At 53.3% G+C, this 26,784-nt stretch overlaps 2 protein-coding genes across 4 annotated transcripts; one reads left to right on the forward strand and one right to left on the reverse strand.

Moving 5' to 3' along the window:
- The first annotated feature begins 310 nt into the window (after positions 1-310).
- On the forward strand, positions 311-15,775 carry PINK1 (PTEN induced kinase 1). Of its 3 annotated transcripts, none has more exons than XM_082615630.1 (8): positions 311-764; positions 5,169-5,450; positions 6,842-6,942; positions 10,369-10,551; positions 11,692-11,855; positions 12,806-12,933; positions 13,275-13,511; positions 14,329-15,775. In XM_082615630.1, exons 1-8 carry the CDS (start codon positions 375-377, stop codon positions 14,584-14,586), a joined length of 1,743 nt encoding a protein of 580 aa, XP_082471756.1. In that variant the 5' UTR covers positions 311-374; the 3' UTR covers positions 14,587-15,775. The 3 variants fall into 3 exon arrangements, with proteins under 3 accessions (XP_082471756.1, XP_082471757.1, XP_082471758.1); XM_082615631.1 differs by having other exon boundaries at positions 10,372-10,551; XM_082615632.1 differs by lacking the exon at positions 10,369-10,551.
- A 374-nt stretch (positions 15,776-16,149) lies between these two features.
- Positions 16,150-25,628, reverse strand: DDOST (dolichyl-diphosphooligosaccharide--protein glycosyltransferase non-catalytic subunit). The gene is made up of 11 exons (XM_082615633.1): positions 25,386-25,628; positions 25,044-25,154; positions 20,196-20,282; positions 19,231-19,334; positions 19,002-19,096; positions 18,613-18,706; positions 18,199-18,347; positions 17,667-17,814; positions 16,913-17,033; positions 16,684-16,790; positions 16,150-16,584 (listed from the first exon to the last, which is right to left on the reverse strand). Exons 1-11 carry the CDS (start codon positions 25,540-25,542, stop codon positions 16,435-16,437), a joined length of 1,323 nt encoding a protein of 440 aa, XP_082471759.1. The 5' UTR covers positions 25,543-25,628; the 3' UTR covers positions 16,150-16,434.
- Positions 25,629-26,784: the final 1,156 nt, after the last annotated feature.

Here is a 26,784-nt window from a genome sequence, read left to right on the forward strand (position 1 = left end):
CTCCATGCCTGTTTTCGTATCTATAAAAATGACATTCCTATCTCATTGGTGGGAAAATTAACAAATGTAAAGAGTCTGGCACGGTGGATGATAATAAATGTTTCCCTTCTTAATTATTCGATTTTGCCCAGAACCAGCGATGTTCACACTGAGGACCACCCTGACACGCTACTCTTAGACCCTGGGTACAAAAACCAAGAAACTACCCGCCGCTCAAGTGCGCGCCCAGCGCCCTCGCGCGCCCAGCCAGGAAACCGCCAGAGTGGCGGCCCCGCCCATTAGCGACCGCGCCTGCGCAGAGGCACCGCCCCCGAAGTTTGTTTTGTCGGGCGTCACCGACGCCTGCGGCTCCGGGGAGGCCTGGGTGCGGAACCATGGCGGTGCGACAAGCGCTGGGCCGGGGCCTGCAGCTGGGCCGAGCGCTGCTACTGCGCTTCACGGCCAAGCCTGGCCCGACCTACGGCTGGGGGCGACCGGAGCGGCCGGGCCCCGCGGCGGGCTGGGGTCGAGGGGAGCGCCCGGGCCAGGCCGCGGGACCCGGCGCGGAGGCGCGCAGGCTCGGGCTCCCCGGCCGCTACCGCTTCTTCCGCCAGTCGGTGGCCGGGCTGGCGGCGCGGCTCCAGAGGCAGTTCGTGGGGCGGCCCCGGGGCGGCGCGGGCCCTTGCGGCCGGGCCGTCTTTCTGGCCTTCGGGCTGGGTCTGGGTCTCATCGAGGAGAAGCAAGCGGAGGGCCGGCGAGCGGCCTCGGCCTGTGAGGAGATCCAGGTGAGCTCTGGCTGCGGGCGGGGGCCGGAGCAGAGGCGGGCTGGAGTCAGGTTGGGGGGGCGGGGCTAAGCGCGTGGGCGGGTCTCGAGTTGGGTGAGGGGCGGGGCCAGGTGTGGGTGTGGTGGGGCGGGGCTGGGAGGCATGTACTGATTTGGGGCCCTGGATCAAGATTTATCTTGTCGGAGCTGGAATTTCTGGGCAGTCATTGGTTAAGGCTCATTTTCTTTGTTACTGATCTCGTCATACCCGGCCAGGACCTCACTTTTGTTTTACTGTCTTCCCTTCCTCAGCATGTTTTGAAAGATAATGTTAATTATAGCTCCTCTTGCAGCGAGGCCAATGACTTTCCATAAATTTTCTAAAATTTAAGGACAACTAAATCATAATAACACTTATATTCCTGAGGTAGCTGTCATCCACAATTTATGGATGAGGAAATATACTCAGAGAGGTGAAAGGTGAAGTAACTTGCTGAAGTCACACAGCTAATAAAGGGCAGTGCCCCAAGTCTGACTTTCCGGAGCCTGTGCCCTTAAACCACTGTGCCAGCCAGGCTGCATCCAGTTTAGTCAATTAGTGACATAACTGAAGCCACAGTAAAAAGCAAGGACAGCAGGAGAAAACAGCAGACCTAATGGGTTTTAGTTAACCTGCATAGAGTTATCAGAGGTGACTAGAGACACAGGGGTTCTTAGGCTTTTTAAATGTTTTAAATAGCTCAGAGAATTCTGTTTCTGCTCAACCAAAGTCTGTATTTCTTCAGAGAAACAGAACCAATAGGATGTGTTTATAAAAAGGGAGATTTATTTGAAGGAATTGGCTCTGCCGTTCTGGAGGCTGGCAAGTCCAAAATCTGCAGGGTAGGTGGGCAGGCTGGACACCCAAGGAAGAACCATTGTTGAGTTCAAGTCTGAAGGCCATCTGCTGGCAGGATTCCCTCCTCTTCCAGGGAGGTCGTTCTTCCTGGGGTTTGGAAGCACTCACTGAGTTAGTACAGCCCGTGCATTTCACAGCTTAGCGCTGAGGTGGTGGAAGGTGGGGTGACTTGCCCAAGGACACAGCTGGTTGAAAACCAAGCAGTGTCTCCCATGTTTCCTGGTTTTCAGCCCAGTTCGTGTTACTCATCACCAGAGTGTCTCACGTTTGCGCTGTCCCCTTTGGGGCTACAGGAAACACCTGACCTAGTCCCCAGCCTCTGTACTTGTCTTTTGCTACAGCTCAACTGGCAGAAGCCAAGGTCGGCCAACTTGACAAATCCTACTTAAAATTAGGGAGGCTGTTTTTAAACTGAGGAGCTTGACCCCCTAAGCTTACCATCCTCCATGGCCTTTCCTCACACTTCACCTTTCTGGGGCTTAAAATTTTTAATTAGTTGCCAATTAATTTAAAAATTCGGGCATTTGACTTCTTTTGAAAGAAAAGCACCAGGTCTGCTAAGATCCTGTATGGTGTCATGCTGGGGTAGAACACTGACCAGTGCCTTTAGATGCATTTGGAAAGCATTTGGGGGAAGAAAACCTATATAAAATAGGCAAAAGACATGAATATATATTTCACCAAGAGGAGATACAGATGCCAAATAAGCATGTGAAAAGATGTTGAACATCACTAGCCATTAGTGAAATGCAAGTTAAAAATACAGTGTGAGGGCCTCCCTGGTGGCGCAGGGGTTGAGAGTCCGCCTGCCGATGCAGGGGATGCGGGTTCATGACCCGGTCCGGGAAGATCCCACATGCCGCAGAGTGGCTGGGCCCGTGAGCCATGGCCGCTGAGCCTGCACGTCCGGAGCCTGTGCTCCGCAATGGCAGAGGCCACAATGGTGAGAGGCCCGCGTACCGCAAAAAAAAAAAAAAAAAAAAAAAATCCTTCAACAGGTAAATTGTTAAACAAACCCTGGTACAGCCATACAGTGGAATACTAAGCAATAACAAGGAGTCAATCATCGATAGGTAACAACCTAAATGAACCTCAAGGGCATTATGCTTAGAGAAAAAAAGTCAGTTCCAAAAGGTTACATCCTGTGCGATTCTATTTATATAACAGTCTTGAAATGACAGAACTGTGGAGATGGAGAACAGATCACTGGTTGCCAGGGGACTGGGATGGGTGGGGGTGGCCCAAATACACAGAGGTGGCACAGAGGAGTTCTTCTGTGGCGACGGAATGCTGTCTTGATTGTGGTGATTGCGTGTATCTGTACGGGGGATAAAATTGCATAGAGTTACACGTGCGCACACGAAAGAATGCAGGTCAGAAAAGATGGTGAGGGACTTCCCTGGTGATCCAGTGGTTAAGACTCCGCACATCCACTGCAGAGGGCACGTGTTCCATCCCTAGTTGGGGAACTAAGAACCGGCTTGCGCGCGGCCAAAAAAGAAAAAGTGAAAACTGAGTAAGGTCTGTAGTCTAGTTAACAGTAGTGTACGTTGTCACTTTCCTGGGCTTTGTATTAATGCTTTTTATAAGATGTCACTTGTGGGAAACTGGGTGAAGGGTACACAGGACATTTTGTACTTTATTTTTTTTTTCTGCTTCTTGTGAGTCTATAAAAGGTTTTAAAACATGTATCTCATTCTCAAAACCATGGTTGCTAAAGGATTACTCTGCAAGATATTGCTTCCACTCCACAGAGTTTAGAAACTAGTTGGCAAGGCAAGACAGACTTTCGTTTTTTAAAAACATTAGAAGTTATCATACGAGGTGTATTAGCTCATAGGTTCTCAGTGCTTTAGGAACCCTCCAGAAGGAAAGGTTGCTGTGGGCTGGGTTGTCAGGACTGGTTATAGGGGAAGCAGGAGCTTGAGTTGGGACTTGATGGATGAGTAAGGATGAGCAGGTAGAGTGAAGACAATAGAAATAGGGGGCGGGGGAGGGGAATAGTTTGAGCAAAGGTTCAGGGAGAGGCATGTGAGAGACCAGTATGGACAGTGCAGACCAGCCTGCAGAACAGTTTTCCCACGTAGGAAGTACCAGGACAAGGTACTGAATAACCTGTCAGGTTCTTGAACCTGATGAGTGACACGTGAAAGCAGTGTGGTTTCATCCGGCTCAGAAGCAGGTGAAGGGAGGACGTGAGTGGGAGAGTCTGGAGCTGAGTGACTAACCGTGAAGAGGGAGGGGTCAGGAGATCAGACGGGATTTGAGGGCGAAGGCAGAGTCTGGGTGACTGCAGAAATGATGTCACCTGCCTGGAGTAGGCAAGAACCCCGATTTGGGGGTAATAGCCTCGATCCCAGTGCATCCCCACAGCACCTGCGTTTCCATCTATGTCCATCAGAACTCTTGTATTCTTGTTTCCTTTCTGCAATCAGAATGGCCCACCAGATTCCTAAGAGGTAGAGACAGGAAGACAGATGTATGGTCAGGCCACTCAAGATGGCCGTCCTCTTGCTCTCTGTGCATCCCCTGCTGGACCAGTCCCTGCTTCACTTACATCCTACTCACAGGAAGGTGCTTGCCCCCTGCCCCAGCTAGTGGTTGTTCTAAGCCTTAGGCCAAAACAGCTCCACCTGCTAGTTTATTAAAGGGAAACATCTGCCCTCGTGATGGTCATTAACCTGAGGGGCTGTGAGGGACGTGCCCCAGCCGCTGGTTTCCCTGGTAACTGATGAGCCAACCTGATAACAATTTCCCTATAAAGGGTAGCCTTCTTCTCCCCTGACTAGTGAAGATTAGTGAAGATTGCTGGCGTGTCCTGCCTGCTGTCTGCCACACACGTTGGGATGTTGCTCCAGGACCTTATGCTGCAGACGTGTAAGATGCCCCGTCCAATAAACCATTGATGTCCTTGTCACTGTCTCCAGGCTCTTTCTTCAGTCGTCTCAAGGCTGGGCAGATACAAGGCTTGCAGGCCTGTGGGCTGCAGCCCAACAACAGGACCTGATGACTCGGCTCCAGGGAGCCCCCTGATTTTACTCCCTGGCCTGCAAAAGCAGCCTGAGGTCATTCACAGGTGGGGGGGGGCGGGCTGCTGACCACATGCTTCTGCCCGTACACAGTTCTTGGTAACCATCCAATACCTGCCTGCCGAGGTCTTTGCAGAAGGAGCCGTCTCCACAATCAGAAACCTCCAAGCTTGTGCTGGGAGCTTGACAGGCAGCAAAGGAGTGATGTGCCAGCTGCAGAATTTGAGAGTTCTGACCTCTTAACTAATTCATGATGTTCTGTGTTGGGCTGTCTCGGTGACTGCAATGAAGTGACACTTTACGAAGAATTATTCTGAGTAATGAGAGAGAGAAAGCAGGATGGCCTGAGCCCAGGACGAGCAGTGAAACCCAACTTGGTTGTGTTTTTATTGGCTCTTGGTCTTGTCAGTGAAGAGCTCGCCTCACTGTACCTCCCCATCCCTTCACTGAGGCCTTACTGGGCTCCCGGGCTCACGGCACCTGCTTTTTTTCTTCACAGGCAGTTTTCACCCAGAAAAACAAGCTGCTCCCCGACCCACTGGACGCTAGACGCCGGCAGGGTTTCCGGCTGGAGGAGTATCTGATCGGGAAGTCCATTGGCAAGGGCTGCAGTGCCGCTGTCTATGAGGCCACCATGCCTGTGTTGTCCCAGAACCAGCCGGTGGCAGGGAGTATCGGGCTTCCTCCAGGGAGAGGCCCAGACATCATTCCACGAGAAGAGGAGCAAGCCCCCCTGGCCCCTGCCTTTCCCTTGGCCATCAAGATGATGTGGAACATCTCGGTAAGAGTGGGGCCTTCCATCTCTAAAGTCGGCGTTTCTCAAAATGCCCATCTTGTGGGAACCTCACGGCACTTTGTCCCAGGCAGTAAATAGGAAACAACACAGATTCTCCATAGTACAGGTGCCTCACGCTCTTGCACAAGAGTCTGAAGCAGCATGTCTCAGACTGTAATATGTCCATGCATTGCCTGGGGTCAGGTTAGAAGGCAGATTGTGGGCAGCTGCTGGGGGGTGGAGCCTGAGACTCCCCCCTCCTACTAAGGAGCCCCCAGGCAATGCCCACGCTGCTGGGCCGTGAGCCACACTGAGTAGCAAGTGCCTAAAGCGTCCAGGCCAATCAGTTAATTTCAGGGCTGCAGTCTGCACCGGCCTCTCTCTCCCTGACCTGCCACGCTGGGCACAAGGGGCGGCACACCTCCCGCCGCCCCTGCAGACCCAAGGCTGGCTTCTCGCCTCCCTGCTCTCAACTCTTGTAGAACTCAAGACTTTGGGAAATTGAGTATTTTTCCCACCTGAAAACAAAGACTTCTGTCCATTTAGAGTAATTTATGCCATTACATGGCAGGGGGGGGGGGAGAGGTTAGGAAATTCATGAAGACCTGATGTGTTTCCTCCTGCCCAGAGCATCTTTCCAAGGCTAAGGTGGGACACAGGCACACAGCTCACGCTGGACACTGAAGGATGCAGGTTCAGGTTTCTATCTGGGGAATGGAGGTTATTAGACTATATACTTCCACGCTGGGCTAATAGCAAGTAGCCAAATCCTCGACCTAGGAAACATCCAGTCTTAGTATCAAAACTCCCACTGGTTGGGGCACGACAGCAAATGCATTCACAGAAGCTAAAAGACTTGATTCTTAAACTATTCTTGACAGGTTTCACAAGTCCTGAGAGCTGTTCGTAATGAAATGAGGAAAATAAAATGCTTTTCCTTGTTTTTTGTTTTTTATTGGGTGATGAAGAGGGCTGTTCTGTGATTCGGCACGAGTTTATCCAGCGGGGGCTTGTCGGGCTGGGCCTGTCTGCTGAAGGGAGCCTGCAAGGGTGAGCGTTAGTGCTCGGTGGTCAGGTTTGAGCCTGGTGGTGACCGGAGGCATCTATGGCAGGAAGAAGTGTCCCTGCCTTGATCATCTTGACATCTCCTCCTGCCGTGGGCACCTGAGCTGTCAAAGAGTGTGAGGTGTGGGAGGCGTCCTCTGGGTTGGCATGGATGGCACCTCTGCCCTCTCTCTCCCAGGAGAAACTCAGCTTGGCTTCCCACTTCAGAGAGGTTATCTTAGCTTGAAGGTCAAAGCCAATTCTAGGCAGTAGCTGTCCTGGTCCAGATTATAAGGAGGGCCTGGACTTGCTTGGGCCTGTGTAACCCTGGATTTGTTACGGCTGTGTTCCAGGCGGGCTCATCCAGCGAAGCCATCTTTAGCACAATGATCCAGGAGCTCGTCCCAGCCAGTCGGGTGGCCTTGGCCGGGGAGTATGGAGCGGTTGTTCACAGGTAAGCACCCATCTGCCCACCACACAGAGCAGAATCCCCACCTGTGCCCTCACCACTCGGCACAGTGTCTGACACGACACACAGTAGACAGTAAATTCTCACTGAATGATGTAGTCAGTGATGGATTTTCAGTTGGTGGATAATTGGGAAAGACTGTAGACAGTCTGACCGTGGTGGAAGATGCAGGGGGCTGACTCACGCTGGAGTAGGGAGAGCAGGCCATCCACAGCTGCCCAATTCAGAGCGATGGAAAATGGATCTGGTTTCTGATGCCTAAGTCATGCCCAGGTAGAAACAAATCGAACTCTGTCCCCAGCGGAGGCAACACTCACTTCACGAATAGCTGCCGTGACCCGATAGTGCCAAGAGATTTTTTTTTTAATGGCCTGTTCTCCGTGTGACAGAGGAGCCTGAGAAGTCGGGAGCAGAGTCTAGCGTGGGAAGTGCTAGAATAGCGTGCGCTCAGGTGCTCAGGGAGCCCAGAGGTGTGTGCGTTGCAGGGGTTCAGGGCCATTCAGAAAGGCCTCTTGAAGGGACAGTTTGTTCTGCCTCTTGGAAGATGGATAGTCATTAGCTAGGCAAAGAAGTAGGAAAAGAGGCTCCCTCCACAGAGGGGAGAGTCTGGATGGCAGCCTAAGCTCACCTTGGCTTTGCAAACCCACAGGTTGTAAAAGATAATACTTGTGCCAGAGGAGATGCTGTGCTCCTTTTAGTATTTGTAGACCCCCAGGAAGAGGTGGCCCACTGTGTCTTTGGTGACTTACTAGAGGGTTGGTCTGTAGATCAAAAGCAGGAAGGTGGAAATGGGGACTTAAGGAAACATACATGGAAGACCCCTTCCAGGGCTTGGAAGGCTCTAGTGTGACTGAGGGTCGGTGCAGGCCTAGGGAAGTAGCTGCTTGGTGGGCTTAGCCCTGTCCTCCTCTTCTCTGGATTCCTTTGTAGGGAAAGCTGGGTGTCAGCTGATTCCTTTGGTCTAACTTTATCCTCTGGTGCTTCCTTTTGTGGTGGAAGCTCAGCCAGCTGACATGGTGCTGCCATGCAGACCTGTCACTCTCCAGTCTTCTACCCACTTTAGTTTTTTCACAGCATTTATCTCCATCTGTCCTTAAATCGTAGATGTCTTTGTCTATTTATTCATCGTCTCTGTGGCTGCACTGTAAGCTCTCTGAGGGCAGGGCTTTTATGTTTGTTTACTGTGTACACCGAACAGCTCAGTGAATGTCTGCGGAATGATTAGGTGAATATGGCAGAAAGTCTGTTACCTAAAGTATTGATGACATCAACTCTGTCTCAGGAGAAAGACTCCAAGACCCTGAGAGCACTGGGTGGATTTCTTCCTAGCCTTGCTCATCCAGGGACCTCAGACTCAGCCCTTGTGATCTGCTCCTGGGGCTGCTTCTCCCACCTGATTTCTTATCTTCTCCCGTTTACACCCTATGCTCCACCGTGGTGAACCCATATGCCCTCACCAGATGCACACAGGCCTCTTGTGTGTGCAGTTAGACCCCCACCACAGCCTCCGGTGCTGCTCCAGTTACACACACACACACACACACACACACACACTCACTCACTCCGGTCCTGCTCCAGTTCTGTACACATACACACACACTCACACACACTCCAGTCCTGCTCCAGTTCTACACATACACACACACACACACACACACACACACCGGTCCTGCTCCAGTTCTACACATACACGCACGCACACACACACACACACACACACACACACAGATACACTCCGGTCCTGCTCTGGTTCTATACACACACACACACACACACTCTGGTCCTGCTCCAGTTCTACACACACATACACACACGCCTCCCCAGCACAGCCACATGCTTCCTCTGGGCTCTCGTGACAACCAGGCAGCGCTTTCCCCACTGTGGCACTGACAGCCTTGTGCTGTGATCGTGATTCTCCCACTGCCCCTAATGGCCGCAGGCTAGGAACAGTGCTTCGATTCCTTTGATCGCCTAGGACGGGGGCCCATCTGGGTGGAGTCCAGAGGAGCTGTACAAGGCCACATGGTGGACTGGCTTCAAAGCTCGGAACTGAGGCAGCTCTGAAGACAGGGCATGTGTTGACCTCTCTGTGTTGTCCTGACGTCTCTGGGCTTTGCTCCATCCTCCTCCTCTGCCACCCAGCGTCCTTATTTCCTACCCATGGCTACACCTCTGGCTTCCCTCAGGCCTCAAGTTCATGTGCCCAAAGCACAGTGAGGGCAAACAATACTGAAACATTGGAGTTTGGAGCAGAGAAAGATTTATTGCAGGGCCATGCAAGAAGGATGGCTCATGCCCCCAAAACCCCCGAACTCCCGCAGGGGTTTCAGCAAAGCGTTTTTAAAGGCCAGGTGAGGGGAGGGGGTCACAGGGTATGTGCTTGGCTCGTGCACAGTTCTCTGGTTAATGGTGAGGTGACAGGGCGGTGTCACAGGGGTTAACTATCAATCCTTAGGCCCCAGTAGGCCTGGGGGCCATGAGCCCGTGGTCATCAAGTAGTTAGGTCTTCCACTGGGTGGGAGGTTGTCACGTCTGTAAAACAGCTCAGGAATGTGCATCAGATACTGTTATCCAGGCACTTCGGAGAGGAGCTAGAGCAGAGGACACGGGGAGGCCCCGGAGGGTCCTGCTCTGTGACATCATCCTTCCACCCTCAGCCCCATTGCCGACGCCCAGTTACTGCCACGTTTCTTCACTCACTCACTCCACAGAGAGACAGACTCTCCCCTTTTCCTGCCAGCCACTGGGCCTCAGACATGACTGCAGGCTCGCTGCCCTTGGGGTAGGTGCTCACCCTGAGTCCCAGCAGCTCTGAGCCGGGGGCAGGGCCGGTACACAGCAGGTGGTTTTGCAGCCCTGGTCATGCAATCCCGAACGTGGCCACTGTGTCTGAGCGGCAGGTGTGCGCATGGCAGCAGGTGACATGTCTACCATGAACTGCATGTGTGTCCATTCACTCAGAGGTTTACTGGGCTCAGACTCCCTGCCAAGTGTTACGCTAGAACTTGGAATCGAGGAGATTCTAGGTCCTTTACAAGCATTAACAACTGCATGAGGTATGTTACCACCTTATCCCCCTTTTGCATTTGAGCCCAGAGAAGTTAAGCAGCTTGGCCAAGGACTTGGAGTGGCAGGGGTGGGATTCGATCCCAGGCCGTCTGATTCCAGGGTCTCCTCCACTGTGTTCTGCCACCTGGGATGGATGGACAGTGGACGGACTGGTGGAGTCACTGAATGCAATGAGTCATTGTGGGTTTTCCTTCCAAAACCAGGCTCTGCACCTGGGGCAGAGTTCATACGAGGAGCTGGGCGCATAAATGCATGTCAGTATTGAATGTGGCCTTAGACTGTTATATTTCCAAGTGTCATATCTGCTACTGGCCTCATGTTTGTCCCACTTGGCTGAAAAAGAAGATCCAACGGGGGTCCCAAGCAGCTGGCCGCACACCCCAACGTCATCCGCGTCTTCCGCGCCTTCACGTCGTCTGTGCCGCTGCTGCCAGGGGCCCTGCTCGACTACCCTGACGTGCTGCCCCCGCGCCTTCACCCCGAAGGCCTGGGCCACGGGCGGACACTCTTCCTCGTCATGAAGAAGTAAGTGGCAGCGGTGTGGCAGGACCTGTAGTGAGCAGTGTGCCTGGATCCCGGGGTTGCAGGGAAGAGGGATCCCCGCCGTCTGGGAGGCCAGGCTGAGGGCGTATGTCTGCCCTGTGGAGCAGTTTCCCTTTAGGACAACTTTTCATGAAAACAGAAACACGTGTTGAGTCAGAATATACTTTTCCCCTCGTGCTGTTAGTGCCTTCGGCTGTTGCCCCCTCTGTGCTCACCTCACCTGGTTTCTTTTTTTTTTTTTTTTTTTTTTTTTTTTTTTTTGCGGTACGCGGGCCTCCCACTGTTGTGGCCTCTCCCGCTGCGGAGCACAGGCTCCGGACGTGCAGGCCCAGCGGCCATGGCTCACGGGCCCAGCCGCTCCACGGCATGTGGGATCTTCCCGGACCGGAGCACGAACCCGCGTCCCCTGCATCGGCAGGCGGACTCTCAACCACTGCGCCACCACGGAAGCCCATCACCTGGTTTCTTAACATAAACTGTTCTCCTTCCTCCGTCCCTGCACCCCTGGCATTGCCATATGGGTTTTAAAGGAAACAAGCATCTGTACTGTTACTTTTAATATGTGAGGCCCCAGCTCTTACTTCCTAATTTCAAGATGGTGGGTGGGAACAGAAAGGATACTTGGGGAAAAAAGAAATCAAAAAGTTCAGGAAGAAGAGGAGGGGCTCCCCTGGTGGCGCAGTGGTTAAGAGTCTGCCTGCCAATGCAGGGGACATGGGTTCGAACCCTGGTCCGGGAAGATCCCACGTGCCACGGAGCAACTAAGCCCGTGTGCCACAGCTGCCGAGCCTGAGCTTTAGAGCCCGCGAGCCACAACTACCGAGCCTACACTCTAGAGCCTGCGAGCCACAACTGCTGAAGCCCGCGCACCTAGAGCCTGTGCTCTGCAGCAAGAGAGGCCACCACAATGAGAAGCCCGCGCACTGCAATGAAGAGTAGCCCCCGCTCGCCGCAAGTAGAGAAAGCCCGTGTGCAGCAACAAAGATCCAACACAAACACAACCAAAAATAAATAAAAGATAAATAAAATTAAAAAAGAGGAAAGGCCATCAGAATAATAGGAAGCAAGCTGCTTGGGATCCTTGGTGCACAGTAGCTGAGGCCCTGTCGCCCTCTCTGCCAGCTACTCCTGTACCCTGCGCCAGTACCTTCGTGGGAACAGCCCGAGCCCCCGCCTGGCCACCGTGATGACTCTGCAGCTCCTGGAAGGGGTGGCTCACCTGGTGCAGCAGGGCGTCGCACACAGAGACCTGAAATCCGACAACGTCCTCGTGGAGCCAGACGCAGGTAGGTGCCCCGCTGCACCTCCAGGCGGTCCAGGGCACACTGGACTTTAGGTCTGGGGACATTTAGGAGCCTTTGGGTCTTTTTTGATTTTTATGTTCTAAGTTGTTATGTCTTAGCTCTGTACACAAGAGATGAGCACTCCCTCCTTCAAGATGGAGGGTTTTGTTCCCTGTGTAGGACCCGTGGAATGGTGGCTAACGGTTCCCAGATTCCTTTTGGTTGTCCGCTTACAGAACAGAAACCTCAGTGGTGGACATTTTCTTGAATAAAGTGAAAGACAGGTAGACTTTAGCTTAATATAAGAAAGAATTTTCAAACAGTGAGCACTGCTTGAATGTCAGCCCAGCTGCCCCTGGCAGTGAGCTCCCCGTCATTGGAAGCACTCAAGTGAAGCTGGATGGCCACTTGCCTGGCGATTCTGTAAGAGAGTCACACCGCTGGTCAATTTTGAACTAGAAGATTTGAGATAATTAAATATGCAATTCTAGAGGAACTGACTTTAAAGGATGTCTATATGAATCCTTTTACAAATAACTAATTCATAATGCACCTATTTTTTAGGTTTGGATTTGAGGTTTCAAGTTCAAAGACTCTTGGCGATCGTTTGAGCCAGTACCACCTGATTAGTAAAACAAGAGCTGCTCCTTTGATCTTGGGAGAGCGCTAATTACTAGATTATTTAGATTGGGCCAAATTTTATCCCGTTCTTTGCTTGGGGACCTTGATTTCCTAGAGGCACATCTGTACTTGTGTGGCTGGCCCCGCTCAGCTCTCTGGCGAGTGGGCAGCTGTCCAGGCCTTGCTGGCCTGTGCTCCTGGGTCAACATGGAGTCCCTGTGAGCCCCTCGTACCCACATCCAGAGGGTGGCTTTAGTGGAAACATAGGACCTCAGGGCGGGGGGGTTGGTGGGGAGAGACTCGGCCACTCACCTCTGCCTGTCCGTCTGCAGACGGCTGCCCCTGGTTGGTGATCACAGACTTCGGCTGCTGCCTGGCTGATGAGCGCGTCGGCCTGCAGTTGCCTTTCACCAGTTGGTATGTGGACCGTGGTGGAAACGGCTGCCTGATGGCCCCTGAGGTGAGTCCTGCTGAGCGTGTCAGGTGCCATCAGCAGAGCCTCTCCCACCAGGTTTCCTCACTGTTTACTCAACACTTTCATCTTTTCTGACCCACGATGTATCAGAAGTCCCTTCCCTGCCTCTTTGCTTAAATCTGGATCTGTCTGATGTTCCAGGAGATGTGAGTTCTGTCAGCCCAAAGCAGAGCTGAGCAGATTCTCCTGCATGTGAGCTACAGTTCACTCAGGTTCTGGGTTCCCTGGGACAGTTCAGATCAGTCTGTGAATTGGGTGCCGTGCAGGAGCATGAATAGTTTAGAAGTACCAGCAGCATGACTGCTCACCGGTTGCTTTCTGAGCAGGTGTCCACAGCCTGCCCTGGCCCCCGGGCAGTGATCGACTACAGCAAGGCTGATGCCTGGGCGGTGGGAGCGCTCGCCTACGAAATCTTCGGGCTCCCCAATCCCTTTTACGGCCAGGGCAGGGCCCACCTTGAAAGCCGCAGTTACCGAGAAGCTCAGCTGCCAGCATTGCCGGAGTCGGTGCCTCTGGAGGCGAGACAGCTGGTGAGGTCGCTGCTCCAGCGAGACGCCAGCAAGGTGAGGCCATCCCCAGGTTTACAGGGATTGTGTGGATGGAAACCTCGGTTCGTGTTCCAGAGTAAAGGTCAGGGTTGGGCAAGCACTATAGAGTGACAGGCGGCTCCTCTGTCTACAAAGGTGAAGGCCAGGTATAGGAGACTTGCGTATAGATAGGAGTACGGGAGCTGGCCACCAAATTAGTCAGGATCCCAGCAGTTCAACTCCTCTTGGTTTTAGTTGCTTAAAGTTACTCAGAGGGAAAGAGACGCAGTTTCAAGAAACGTTTAATGAAGATGTAGCTTAAAGAATCAGCTGAGATCTAATCAGATGTGATGACATCTCCTAAGAGATCTGGACATTGTGAAATTACTACAAAGGCTAACATACTTGAAATCTGGATTGGAGTGGCAGGTCCGGTTGAGGTGGCATGTTTAGTGCCAACAGCCTGGACAGACCGGGGCTCAAACTCCTGTCCTACCACTCACCCCTCACCGTGCGCAGCAGGCTGTCACGGTCACGGTAGGTGCTCGCTGCTGCCCATCATTAAGTCGTGACAACTCCCCTCACTCCAGACATGGCTCCTGGGCCTTCCAAGGTGGGGAGGCTCTTCCAGCAATGCACACTGCTCCCCGCCCCCCACCAATTTGTACCCATGGAAAAGCCGGGAGTGTGTGTCAGGTGAGTGCAGGGCATTGTAGGAGAGAGAAGGGTGGAGAAGAATTTGCTCAGGGCCAGAGAAGGGAAGGCCCTGCAACGAGGATGCATTAACAAAGCAGGCTGTGGGTGAAGACTTTGACACAGGTGTTCTAAGCGTCAGCTTCCCTTCCTGTTACAGAGGCCATCTGCCCGAGTAGCTGCTAACGTGCTTCATTTAAGCCTCTGGGGTGAACGTACTCTAGCCCTGAAGGACCTGAAACCAGACAAGATGATTGGCTGGCTTCTCCAACAATCAGCTGCCACTCTGCTGGCCAACAGGCTTGCAGAGAAGAACTGTGTGGAAACAAAAATGAAGATGTTATTTCTGGCCAACCTGGAGTATGAAGCGCTGAGTCAGGCAGCCCTCCTCCTCTGCTCATGGAGGGCGGCCCTGTGACAGCTGATGTAGCTGGTGAATGAATTACTAAAAGAACTTCCCGTATGTGTCGTGATGGTCTGTGAGTGCTGAGGGAGGGGCTCCTAGGTGAGGGGTGTGGGAGTCAGGAGAAAAGATGGTGCAGGGTGGGCCAGTCAGCCAGAGAGAAGGCCTCGGGTTTGGCAAGTGGAAGGAACAGCTTGAGTTCACAGTCTAGCTACTAACTCGCTCAAGCAGTGTGAATTTGATGCATCATATAACCTGTGTGGACTGAAGTTCTCTTACCTCTAAAATGAAGAAACTGGTCTGGATAGAGGTCGGCAAAGTTTGTCTGTAGAGGGCCAGTACTCAGGCTGTTGCAGCTACTCAACTCTGCCATTGCAGCGCAAAGGCAGCCTTAAATATGTAAACAAGTCAGTGTGGCGGCTTCCCAATAAAGCTTCATTTAGGGACACTGAGATTTGGATTTCACGTGTCACTAAATAGTCTCAATTGTTTTCAACCACTTAAACGTAAAAACTGTTCTTAGCTTGCAGGCCTACAAAAAACAGGCAGCAGGCCAGACTGACCCATAGGCCAAGTTTGCCAACCCCTCATCTAGATGAATTCAGAGGCCCTAACTAACTCTAAAAAGAAACACTGGCTAATCACTAGGCCCCTTTGTGTATCAATCAGTGCTGAAAATGTGAGTAGCTCTCTGCGTACAGATCCAAAGGAATGAGCCCACTGTACCAGGCGAGGGGCTACTCGGGTGTAAGCTGCTGACCAAAAAGTCCCACCTTAAGCTCGTGTCCTGTCTTCACAGACCTCTGAAAAGTTAGTTAGTGACTGAGCAGGTGAGGCCAAGCTGAGGCGGGTTAGACCTGCGTTCCACGTTAGAGTCTGCATGTTACCTGCACTGAGGCAAACGTTCGCACAAGTCAGGGTATGCAGGTATCAGAGTGAAAAACGCTGAAGTGAGGCCTGAGATGCGGGAGCCTCTGCACTTCAGTCACGCGTCCTGGAACAGCTCTGAGGGAAGCATCGCCATGGAGCTCGTCCAGCTACTGAATTGAGTCTAGCAGAGCTAACATGACTGCTGAAATGGGAATTAACAGTGCAGTGTTTTAAACTTGCTGATTTTCCCCTTCTGACTAGCATTTCTTACAGGAATTGTGAAAAATTAAATGCATATTTACAACTACAGAACATGTATGTGCCTGGAACTGAATACTTGGCTCTAAGAGTGATTCTTATACCACAAAGACAAGAAACGATCAATAACGGGGAAGGGGTTTTACATACAACTTTACACATGCTTTTTAGGAACACCACTATTGTCTAAAGCAAGGTGAACATAATTTAAGGTTCTTTTCAACCAAGCAGTTCTGTAATTCTGTTATAAAGTCAAGCACTGTTGACTTCCTAGATTTCCAATTTCAGTGATTTCCCCACTGGCCTTTATTAACCTTATTTTCTCCCTTGACGTTTAGAAGCTCTGTCATTTCCAGTCTTCAGCAAAACTAAAAAAGGCCACTTACTGTTTTGTATCCAGTCATTTCTCAGCAGCACCCACACCATCAGCAAAGCACAACGGGGGCCAGATGAAGTTTGAGGGGCGATGTTTCTCTTTATTTTAGAAATGAGAGTTGACTTCACATGTGGAAAACACACTTAGCATTCAAGGTGGAAAAACTTAGCAAGTATTCCCTAACCCCCCACCCCTTGGTACTCAATGTTCCATCTCCCCCTGAGGTAAGCTGTGCCACTGTCCATGGCTTTAAAAAAACAACCCCCCCACCCCAAAAAAAGACCCACCATAAAGGGGAGAAAAAGCAATCCTATAAAAACCCTCCGTGTCTGTTGAAAGGAGTCCAGGGCGCCGGCCCCTCAGTCAGACTTCTCCTTCTCCTTCATGTGTAAGAAGACGACGCTGAAGACGAAGAGCCCCACCATCATGGAGAAGGCGCTGGCATAGTAGGGGTAGGCCGAGGGGATGAAGCGCTCGTACTGCGTGTGCTGCAGGGGCCGCACCGACACCTGCGACACGACACAGGTGGCAGGCCCTGACCACGCGGAGGCCCAGGCGGGGCAGGCGGGGCAGGCGCTGGCTGGGGACGGGGCTGCGAGCCGGCTTACCTGAGTGGAGGAGTACAAGTGCGTGTAGCCTAGCCGGTTGTAATCCACTTTGAACTGGAACACGCCGTATACGTCAGGCAACTTGAACTGGACGCTGTACTTGCCAGCTGGGGAAGAGCCGAGACACGTAACCAGGAGGGGCTTCCCGCAGCATCTGCTGGCCGCACGAGAGCCGGCCCGAGGCAGGGACAGGCTTCCCAGAGTTTTCTCTTGCAAGAACTGCACTTACCTTTCCTTTTCAAGAAGGTCCTCACGAAAGGATCAATGCGGACAAACTCCAGCTGAATGTCATCACCATCAAAGGGGACCCACTTGCCGTCTGAGAGCTGCTCAATCACGATGCTGTACTCCTGAGGCGAAAGGCCGGTCAGCCGGGGTGGCCGGGGACTGGCAGGACGCCCCCAGCCCTCAGCTGCACTGAATCCCCACCGTGAGTCTGGCAGGAACCCCCAGGGGTTCTGAAAACCCGGGCAAGCCCCACCCACCGCCCCTGGACAGTGATGGAGGACACCACCCAGCCAGCTCACCCCCCTGACTCGTACCTGCACCCCTTTACAAGCCCGTGGAAGCCTGCACCCAAACACTGCCCTTCCCGAAAGCACCGGGCACTCCTGGGCATCCCTGCTTCCATATTCACTGCTCTCGCCTTTCCCTACTTCTCTTCCTGACGGATTCATCCTCAAGACCCAACTCAAATGTGGTTTCTCTTGTGAATTCCACTCCTAGCAGAGTGAATCAGCAAAGCCCCTCCCACCTCTGCATTCGCACAGCAAAAGCACACCTCCTCCAAAGAAGGCCGCCTGTTAGGATATGGGTTACTAGGCAGGCTCTCCACACCCCAACCGACTTTCTCACAGTGAAGATGAACTTATTCAGGCTCGTTTAGGCCCCTCAGGCCCAACACAGAAATGTTCAGTAAGTGCTTTTGAGCAGAATCAACTTGGCCAAAACCCGGGGGCCCTCCCGCTCCAAGGAGCTCTTACCACGAGGTCAGTGACAGTGTAGGCGTTGGGTGGGGCTGTCTCGCCCACCCGATGATGGGACACAGGCCCCACACGTAGGACACCCTCCTCCTTGAACACCCAGCGGGAAAGGGCCACAGCTAGCTCATAGTTGCCTGTCTGGGAATACCTGCAGAAGGGGAAACAGGAGAGGCTGGAGCGCTGGAACCAATCACTATCCACCAAGATAAACCACACACAGCCAATTTCTGCCTAGAGGCCATACACATCTAGGGATGCTGGTGAACAGGAACACAGGAAAGAAGGATAGGTGTCAGGTGTTGCTTTGGGTGTCACCTGCACAATAAATACACAATTACCGAAACATCTCCAGATAAGCCGTCACTACCCTGAAAAGTCTGGACTGCCAACATCAACAATATAAAGTCTTCAAATAATTTTAAAGCACCTGAAGACAACGTAGCCTCTGACACTTTTAGCTAAAAGCCTCCTTCCTCCGCATCCACGCACACCTACCGCCCAGACCACACCCCTAAGCACCCCCTGCATCTACCTCGGGGAGCCGGGCGCGGCCTTCTGCACCGCCGAGTTGAAGAAGGCGTCGCTGAAGAAGTCGAGGGAGCCGCTGAAGATGACCCGGGCGTTGTTCCTGGCCTGCAGCCCCGCGATGAGGAGGGTGTTCTTCCCCACGGCATGGGGGTACTGGGAACGACACGGGGCCGTCAGCCGGGAGAGCCAGGGCGAGGGACCGGCAGCGGGGCCTCTGGACAACCTGGGCCCCGGCTGAGGGCAGAAGCTGAGACCCACCCCCTGCCCCGCTGTGGCTGCCCTCGTCCCCCTCCCCCCAACTTCTCATTTCATTGCCTCCGAGAAGGGTGCTCTCCTGCTTGCTTCTTGTTTTCAAACAGAAAGTGCTCCGCTACCAGGCCCAGGGCCAGGCGGCCTCACGGCGGCGAAGGCCCCTCACCTGGGTGATGGGTTTGTCGGGGAAGAAGGAGTAGGAGGTAGAGGAGCCCGTCAGGATGTCCAGCACCAGAGGATTGTCGGGATCAGCCACCATCCTGGAGGACGAGAGAAGGGCCAGCCCGGACCCCAAGGACTCAGCCCAAAGGACCGGGGCCCCTCCAGGAGCCATTTCTTCACAAGAATTAATCCTACTTTCTAAGAGCCAAACACCTAGCACTCTTCTTGCTGTCACAACGGAGCCTAACTCTTAATGTCACATGTTAATCTCATCCACACCCTCTGGGGGGAGGAAAGCCCCCCAGCAGTCACAAGTTCGGGCTGGCTTCCTGACAAAAGAAAGCGATCCCTTCTTCCCACAGGGTTTCTGCGGGCCTGTCGCTGCTCACTCACCCGACACCTCGAAAGAGGACGGGATTCAGAGACGACTTCCCCACGATGGTCGGGGCCTTGAGCAGGTTCTCCGTGTCGGCCACGATGAGCGTATGCTGCAAGGGCAGAGGGAAGACCGGGCTCAGGAAAAGGCGCCCCAAGCCACGGAGCCTCTCCGGACCCCCTCCCAGTTTCTAGGCTGAACTTTGCTGTTAGGGCCTGAAACCTGGAAGGTGACAGTCCTGATTACCTGGCCAAGGTCTGAGATGTCATAGTTGTGATGGTCAATGACAGCTGTTTTCTCCTCGTCAAATTCGATCCCACACTCACTGCCCAGCTCTCGAAGAGGGTCACCTGCAGCACAGACCCAAGAGATGCCTGACTGACCCTAAGGCGGGCCCTGGGCTAAGCAGTGCCCCTCGTCCTAGCGTCCTCACGAGCCGCTCTCTACCAGTCAGCCCCGGGGCCCTGCAGCTTCAGCAGGCTGGGCGCAGCGCCCACTGGACCCCTGGGCGACAGCACGGTGTTCTGCCTGCGGGAGTCGGACCCTGAACTGACAAGCGCCACCACCTGGCCCTCTCCCTCTGCAAGCACAGTGACCTTGGTTCTACGCAAAAACCTCCTTGGAAGCAAAGTGACTGGCGCGGGCGAACTTGATCTGCATGAGTCTGGGCTTCGAGGTTCCTCTCTTCCTCATCATCGCCCCACCAAGAACCCCACCCGATACAGTTTTAAGAACCTATCAACGCTGGAAGGAATGAAACAAGACTGGTCAGTGGTGTCCACTGGTGCAGCTGGGCGGTAAGTACATGGGATTCGGAACGCTGGAACTCTCCTCTCCCTGCTTCTACGTATCTTTGAAAATGTCCGATGTGAGAAACACAAAAATAATCTGTCAAACCTCCCCTCTTGCCTTCTTTTCGTAAGAGAAGAGCCACCAAAACACCACGAAAGAAACGAAGGAAAAAGACAAAAACAGAAGAAGGGAAAAACAAACAAACAGGGACCCCAGTCCTTAAAAGGACCCACTTCTCATCTCACGGGCTCCGGTCACAGGAAAGCACAGGAGGGACCAAATGGCACTGGAGTTCCCTCCCTCCCTCCCTGGTGAGGCCCCCCTCCGTGAGTGCCAATTTGGCAGCTTCCATTTGTAAAGCCCTCTAAGCTCCCTGGAGAAATGGTGGAAAACACCAGAACTTCCCAGGTCAGACTTACCAATGTCTGAGCTGGCAGCTACCAGGACACGGCCTCCACCGTCGATAAAGGTACTGATGGTCTCCACGTTGATATTTCCCCCGAAATCTGAAAGAATCACCAGACTCGTGACCCAGAAGGTTCTTCTAACTGCCCCTCTGACATTTGGGCAGGGAAGGTGGCCCGCAGACCAGCCGCAATCAATCACAGGATAGCACCCTCTGGAGGCCCAAAACGAGAGGGTCCTTTACAATGCATGCCCCGACACAGGGCAATTCTCCCAGCTTCCCCAGTGTGAAGAGCCAAAAATAATGGCTCAAATTCATAAACCTTTAGAAGTATGAATGAAATAGTCAAACACCTACCAATTATAGCTGTCAAGTTAGTCATACATATTTCAAGTCACACATAAACTATTCATCTAGAAATGCCGCATTTTCCCACTCACGTTTCATGAAACAATTTCATTCAAACTTATCACCTGCACCTTTCACATCAGTATCTTTGTCGTCACTTGAGCCACTTCTGGGGTCTCCTAACACAGTCTTCCAGGCCCATCAACCTCACTTCCATCTAAGCCATCTGAGAAACAGCCCTTTTGAACTTGAGGATGGTGCTGTCACTTGACACTAGGACTCTGCCTGACGTGAGAGGTTTTTTCCCTGTTAATCCTACAGATTTAGATCCAGGACAGCCATAACAGGACCACTTCACATACTGTTTTTTGTTTGTTTGTTTGTTTGCGGTACACGGGCCTCTCACCGTTGTGGCCTCTCCCGCTGCGGAGCACAGGCTCCGGACGCGCAGGCTCAGCGGCCATGGCTCACGGGCCCAGCCGCTCCGTGGCATGTGGGATCTTCCCGGACCGGGGCACGAACCCGTGTCCCCTGCATCGGCAGGCAGACTCTCAACCACTGCGCCACCAGGGAAGCCCCACATACTGTTTTGAAGTGATCACCAAAAAGGTGCATTAATTTCTAGCACCTGTAATTGTGAGAGCATGCCCTTTTTTGGTCAATCAGCTGGGACAGCCGCAAGCATCCAGAACTAGCACTGAATGGGGCTACTGCCGGCTCCTGAGTCTTCCCCGAAGTGTGCCCTGACGTTCAGCATAAAGTAATGGCGGGAGTGCTTAGTAATTCACTGATTCATTACATGAAAATTATGTCCTGTGTGCTGGGAAGAAAAATAAAGGGGGGAGAGGGGCTGTGATACGTGCACGCTGATCAGGGAAGCCCTTGGGAGAGCACAGTGCCTTTGAGCAGGTGCGAGAGCAAGCTGGGCAGATGGGGGCGCAAGCATCCCAGGCATCGAGAAGGACGGGGCGAGGTCCCCGAGGCGGGGAGCAGGTCTCCACTGGAGAGAGCAAAGCGGCGAGAAGCAGCAGAGCAGGCCAGTTCCTGCAGGCTCTGTGGGCCCCATGATGACAATGGCCACCAGAGGAGCCACTAGAGGGCTTTGAGCAGGAGACCAACGTGATCTGTTTATATCTTTAAAGGATGGTTCTGGCAGCTAGGTGGGGAATCGGGCACAGGGGGTGAGGGTGCAAGCAGTCACGGGTTAGGAGGCCACTGCGATCTCCCAGGCAGTGAAGGGTGGTGACTGGACCACAGGGGTGGAGGGGGAGGTGGGGAGGGGAAATGGGGAGGAGGGACGGGCCTACACCTGCATTCTGAAGGCCAAGCCTGATGTGGAGTGTGAGAGGGAGAGATGCACTAAGGACAACCCCCCAGGATCTCTGGCCTGAGCAACTGGAAGGTTGCAGGTACCATTTACTGGGACTGGACACAGAAGTCTGTCCATTACATCCACCGGGCAGTTAGAAATGAGTCCACAATATAACTTTGTGAAGATCTAATAGGAGAATGGCGCTCTTTTCTGAGGCGTAATTTTCAGGAGAAAAAACTAAGTGTCGTGCCTTTCCGTCAGGCATAGACGGAAGACCTTGTGTGTGCGGACTCAGCCCCTCACAGCTCGCTAAGCCATCCATCCACCCTCCTCCAGAGAGGCCAGGCAGATCCTCAGACAGCACGAAGACAGCTTCGTGGCACGGCCCAGTGGTTCCCAAGCAAGGCGACTGTGCTGCTCAGACCAATGCCCGGAGATATTTCTCGTCACGAGGGGGAAGGAGGCTACTGCCGTCTGCTGTGTAGGGGCCCGGGACAGCGCCCACAGCACAGGATTGTCCAGCCCAAAACGTCAAAGAGTGTTGCCGTTGAAACTCTAGCATAGAACACAGGCTATGAAATTGAGATACCCGGGCTTCAATCCAGGCAACCCCTTCACCTTTCTGAGCCCGTTTCCCCATCTGTAAGACAACCCAGTGTTTCCTGGGTGCAGAAGATGTGCGAAGGATCCTTCTCCTGTAGCCATTACTGCGTGTGCCTTGGGAGCTTCCGGATCCCAGAGAGGGCAAGGAACCCACCGATCTCCACATGGAGACGGAAACCAGGCCGGCGTCCTCACACCTAAGGGGACCACGTGGTAGCACAGGAGGGCCCTCGGAGTGGGGGCCAAACTCTTACCCTGAACCCAGCCCCCAGCACGGTAGCCTCCTCCCCAGGTGCCCGGAAGGGTTTCCTACGACAGCGTTCCCCACCCTGCAGGGCAGACAGGGTGACGAGATGTGGGGCAGGGCTTCAAATAGCACTGCGTCTCAGAGACATCGTTCCCCTTCCAATTATTTTTCCAGCCTTCTCGATCAAAGAGAATGGTCACAGTCCGATACTGGTCTTAACGCTTCTCTAAACTAGCTCACCTCCTCTTTTAAGAGGACGCCTCAGGCCCAAAGCCTTCAGCAGACTGAGAATCTGCTAGAACTTGACAGCACTGCATTCATTCTATTTACAGGTACCCGCTACTGACAGCAAATGATGGCACTGGCTTTCCACTTGCAGTGGTGATAATGGGTTCATTACTAGTTTCCTTTTTTTTTTTTTTTTTTGGTGGTACGCGGGCCTCTCACTGCTGTGGCCTCTCCCGTTGCGAAGCACAGGCTCCGGACGCGCAGGCTCGGCGGCCATGGCTCACGGGCCCAGCCGCTCCGCGGCATGTGGGATCTTCTCGGACCAGGGCATGAACCCGTGTCCTCTGCATCGGCAGGCGGACTCTCAACCACTGCGCCACCAGGGAAGCCCACTAGTTTCTTTTTAAACTGGTATTTAAGTGTTGTTTTTTCAAAACAGGTCAATTTGAAGAAAACTTTATTAGCACAAATGATATGGAAAATGGTAAAAATCATGAAGGGAGAACGATTGCGATCTGTGAAGCAGTTTTTTAGGCTCTGCCGTTTCTCCCACCAACAGCAGCCTACCTCAGCCTCCTCCCAATCTACCTGCCACTGCTTCCCTGCCCCTCAGAGACACTCCCGAGCACAACCTGGGTGGCCCCTCCAGTCCATCTTGGGCATCTCGACGCGTGGTTTGGTAACTCCTTTCAAGTCCTTATTTTTATTTCCTCACAGACAGACTGAAAAACTCCTCAAGGGCAGGCTCTCTGTCACTCTTCCGTGCCAATTTCAGAGTTCCACCACAGCAGCAACCTGGCAAACGCCAATTAACCTGCTAAAGGCTCCATTCGCCTGCCTAGTGACTTGAAGATTTTAACTGGTACAACTACACTTGCCTCCAAAAAGCCAATTCCAAAGGCACATGCTGCAGGGGAGGTGGGGGCAGCTCGATAAATAAAGGGAACTTGGGGAAAATACGTCAGGGATTTGGCAGAACCCCGTCTCACACAAACCACAGAGAATAAAGTCGATGCCAGTGAAGTGAAAGCCTTCCTAAGCTTCATCAACTGAAGGAAGAGATGGCAGTACTGTCTTACCCCAGACAGGGACAACTTGTGTCCTCTGAGAAAAAGATAAACTGAAGCCACTAAAGAAGAGAATGACTGGGATGCTCACAAAAACACGACAAAAGGGAAACAGCCAAAGGAACTGGGGATATTTAGTCTGGAGAAGAAACAACTGAATGGGCCCTGATTATGTGAAGGCTATGTCTGTAAGCAAAATAAGCATTAGACCTATTCTCTAAGGCCCTGGGGAGTATCAGAAACCCTTTCTCTCCCTGCCCCCAAATAAAGCAGGAAGTAGGAGACAAATTCCAGTTTCATATAAGAACTTCTTAACAGAGCTGTCCAGTGGTGGAGTGGGTTGCCTCATAAGATAGTAAGCTCTCTGTCACAGGAATGTCAATTGGAAAATCTAGTGAAGATGTTCATTCTATTCAACAACCAGCCTTCTGCTAAGCCCTGGAGGTATCCACCCAGCCTCAAACAGGCGGTAAGACTAGGTAATCACTAAAGGTTCTTTTCAGCGTAACTATGACTCCATCGGAATTCTTAGGATCAACTACCATCAGTGCCCCTTAACAGCAACCATATTTATAGCATGCCATTTCCTCTTTCCACACAGGCAAAACCAATGGGAGGGGGAGTGTCCATCTTTGTTATCAGGCCCTTTAACAGAGAAAACTCCCTTCCCTAAGTATCAGAGCCAGGAGGGTTTTTTTTTTTTTGGCCTCGCCGGGCGTCTTGTGGGATCTTATTTCCCAGACCAGGGATTGAACCCGCACCCTCGGCCGTGAAAGCGCACAGAGTCCTCACCACCAGACCGCTAGGGAATCCCGAGCCCGGAGTTCTATGGTCTGCAACAACACTTGATCCCACAATCCTCAGCTGTGTCTTTTGGAAAAGAGATGTCCTCTCCTAAGCCCAGGTTAGAAGTAAACATTTTCCTCTTCTCTGTTGGCAGCAGCGCCCAGGGCTGGCGACTCACCCCATCCCAGAACATGCCCAAGATCCTGAAGAAAGGGATAAATCAGTCCTGGGCCTCGAATCCCAGTTCTGGGAGCGACCGGCAGCCCTTACCTTCTACCGAAGGGGAGAAGATGATGAGATTGTCATAGAGGAACTCCCCGTACTTAATGAGGGACAGGCTGGGGTCATCTGCGGTCTTGAATGTGAGTACAAACCCCCGATCTGGAGAAAAGAAACAGCGAGCTGAGGCAGATGGGGACGCAAATGGAAACCACCGCTGCAGAGATCATGACCGTTCTCCGCCCCCACCCTCCCGCCCCACTAGAGGCAGGTCAGACCTGGACGGCCAGCTCATGGAAAACGAGTGGGAGGCAGGACGGCCAATGTCCTCGGGCTTGGGGACCTTTCCAACCCCAGACTTTCACCTGCCTCCCCCTCGAACCCCAGTCTCACCCTTCAGGCTCCGGAAGAAAAGCGAATGCGTCTCCCGCAGGTTGAGGTTATCCAGCAGCACCAAGGTGCGGGGACCGCTGGCGCCGACCAGGCCAAGCAAGGGCAGCAGCAGCAGCCACAAGAGGGACCAAGCACGGGCCGCGGCGCCGAGCCCCATCTTCCTACTCCTGCCAAAGAACCCAAGCACCTGGACACCGGAAGTGCCCCTTCCACAGTCGCCCAATCGCAGCCCGTGGTCGTGGAGTACCACCCGGAAGTGATCCGTGTACGTCGGGGCTGGGCGTTCGGAGCCGCTGTTCGGACGGTGAGGAGCGGGGAGCGCGGCCGGAAGTGCACCGGTAGGAGGCGGATACTCTGAATGCTATTGGTGGAAGGGGCGCGCGGCTCCGCCTCTCGAAAGGAAAAGGCTCAATCCTAGAGAGACAGCTCTGCTGCCGCGGCCAATCAACAGGGTTATTAGCCCCTTGGTTCCGCCCATCCCGGGCTTCCGCCTAGAGCCCAGAACCCGCTTCCCGCCGGAGCTTGGGACTGGTGGGCGGATCCAGCCTCTTGAACTTATTCGTCCTGGCCTGGGCCGTCGCGTTCAGGACAGGGTCTGGGGCAGTGGCGGCGTCAACTCGGGCCACCTCCTCGGTCTTCACTGGCCCAGGATATTCGACTAGGAACAAGGCCCACCCCCACTGTCTCCAGGGAGAAAGTGGTTGGAAAAAGATCAGGGACCGCGGAGGAGGTGGGGGATTTGTCCCGCAGCTCAGAGGCCCAGGGCCTTGGCGCGGGCCTGTCCTCCCCCGCCTGGTGGACCACACTGGAGGCAGTGTGGATGGGCGGCGGACTGGCCTACCAATCAGAAGCTCTAGCTGAGTTCATTTCGAAGCCCCGTCTCTCACTAGCCCTGTTACCTGGGCATTTCCCTGGTCTCCAGGCCACTGTCCTAGGCTGGCAATAGACACTGGCGAGGCCCAGCTCTCCTACTTACCTGTGTGCCTTTGGAACAGCCTTGGCTCGTGGGAGGGCTAGGGCGGGTTTTGAAGCACTTCGTGCAGAGCCAGGCTGAGCCTCCACTCAGTACTGCTGGCCCCCGCCCCTTCTAAACTGACACAGGGGCAACCCGCTCACCTCAGACCTGCCTCAGTCCCACCACGGCTCTAAGTAAAAGCTACCACAAGCATCTCCAAGACTTCAGCTATTCTCTGGGTCCCAAACACAATCCCAGGGCAAATGGTGAAGGTAACTGGAGAGAGAAGGTAGCCGTTCTTTTCTGACCTCTTATACTTGTCCACCAAGCCAAGAATGCGGGGGCAAAAGTCAAAAAGTCTCACTCTGTGCATCTCCTTAATGGATTCTACCTCCATCCCCTGCATGGAAGGTTAGGGCTGCACGGAAAGTTAAGCCTCTCACC

The sequence above is a fragment of the Mesoplodon mirus genome, assembly GCF_964341445.2.
Source record: "Mesoplodon mirus genome assembly, chromosome: 3".
In the NCBI taxonomy this organism is placed as follows: domain Eukaryota; kingdom Metazoa; phylum Chordata; class Mammalia; order Artiodactyla; family Ziphiidae; genus Mesoplodon; species Mesoplodon mirus.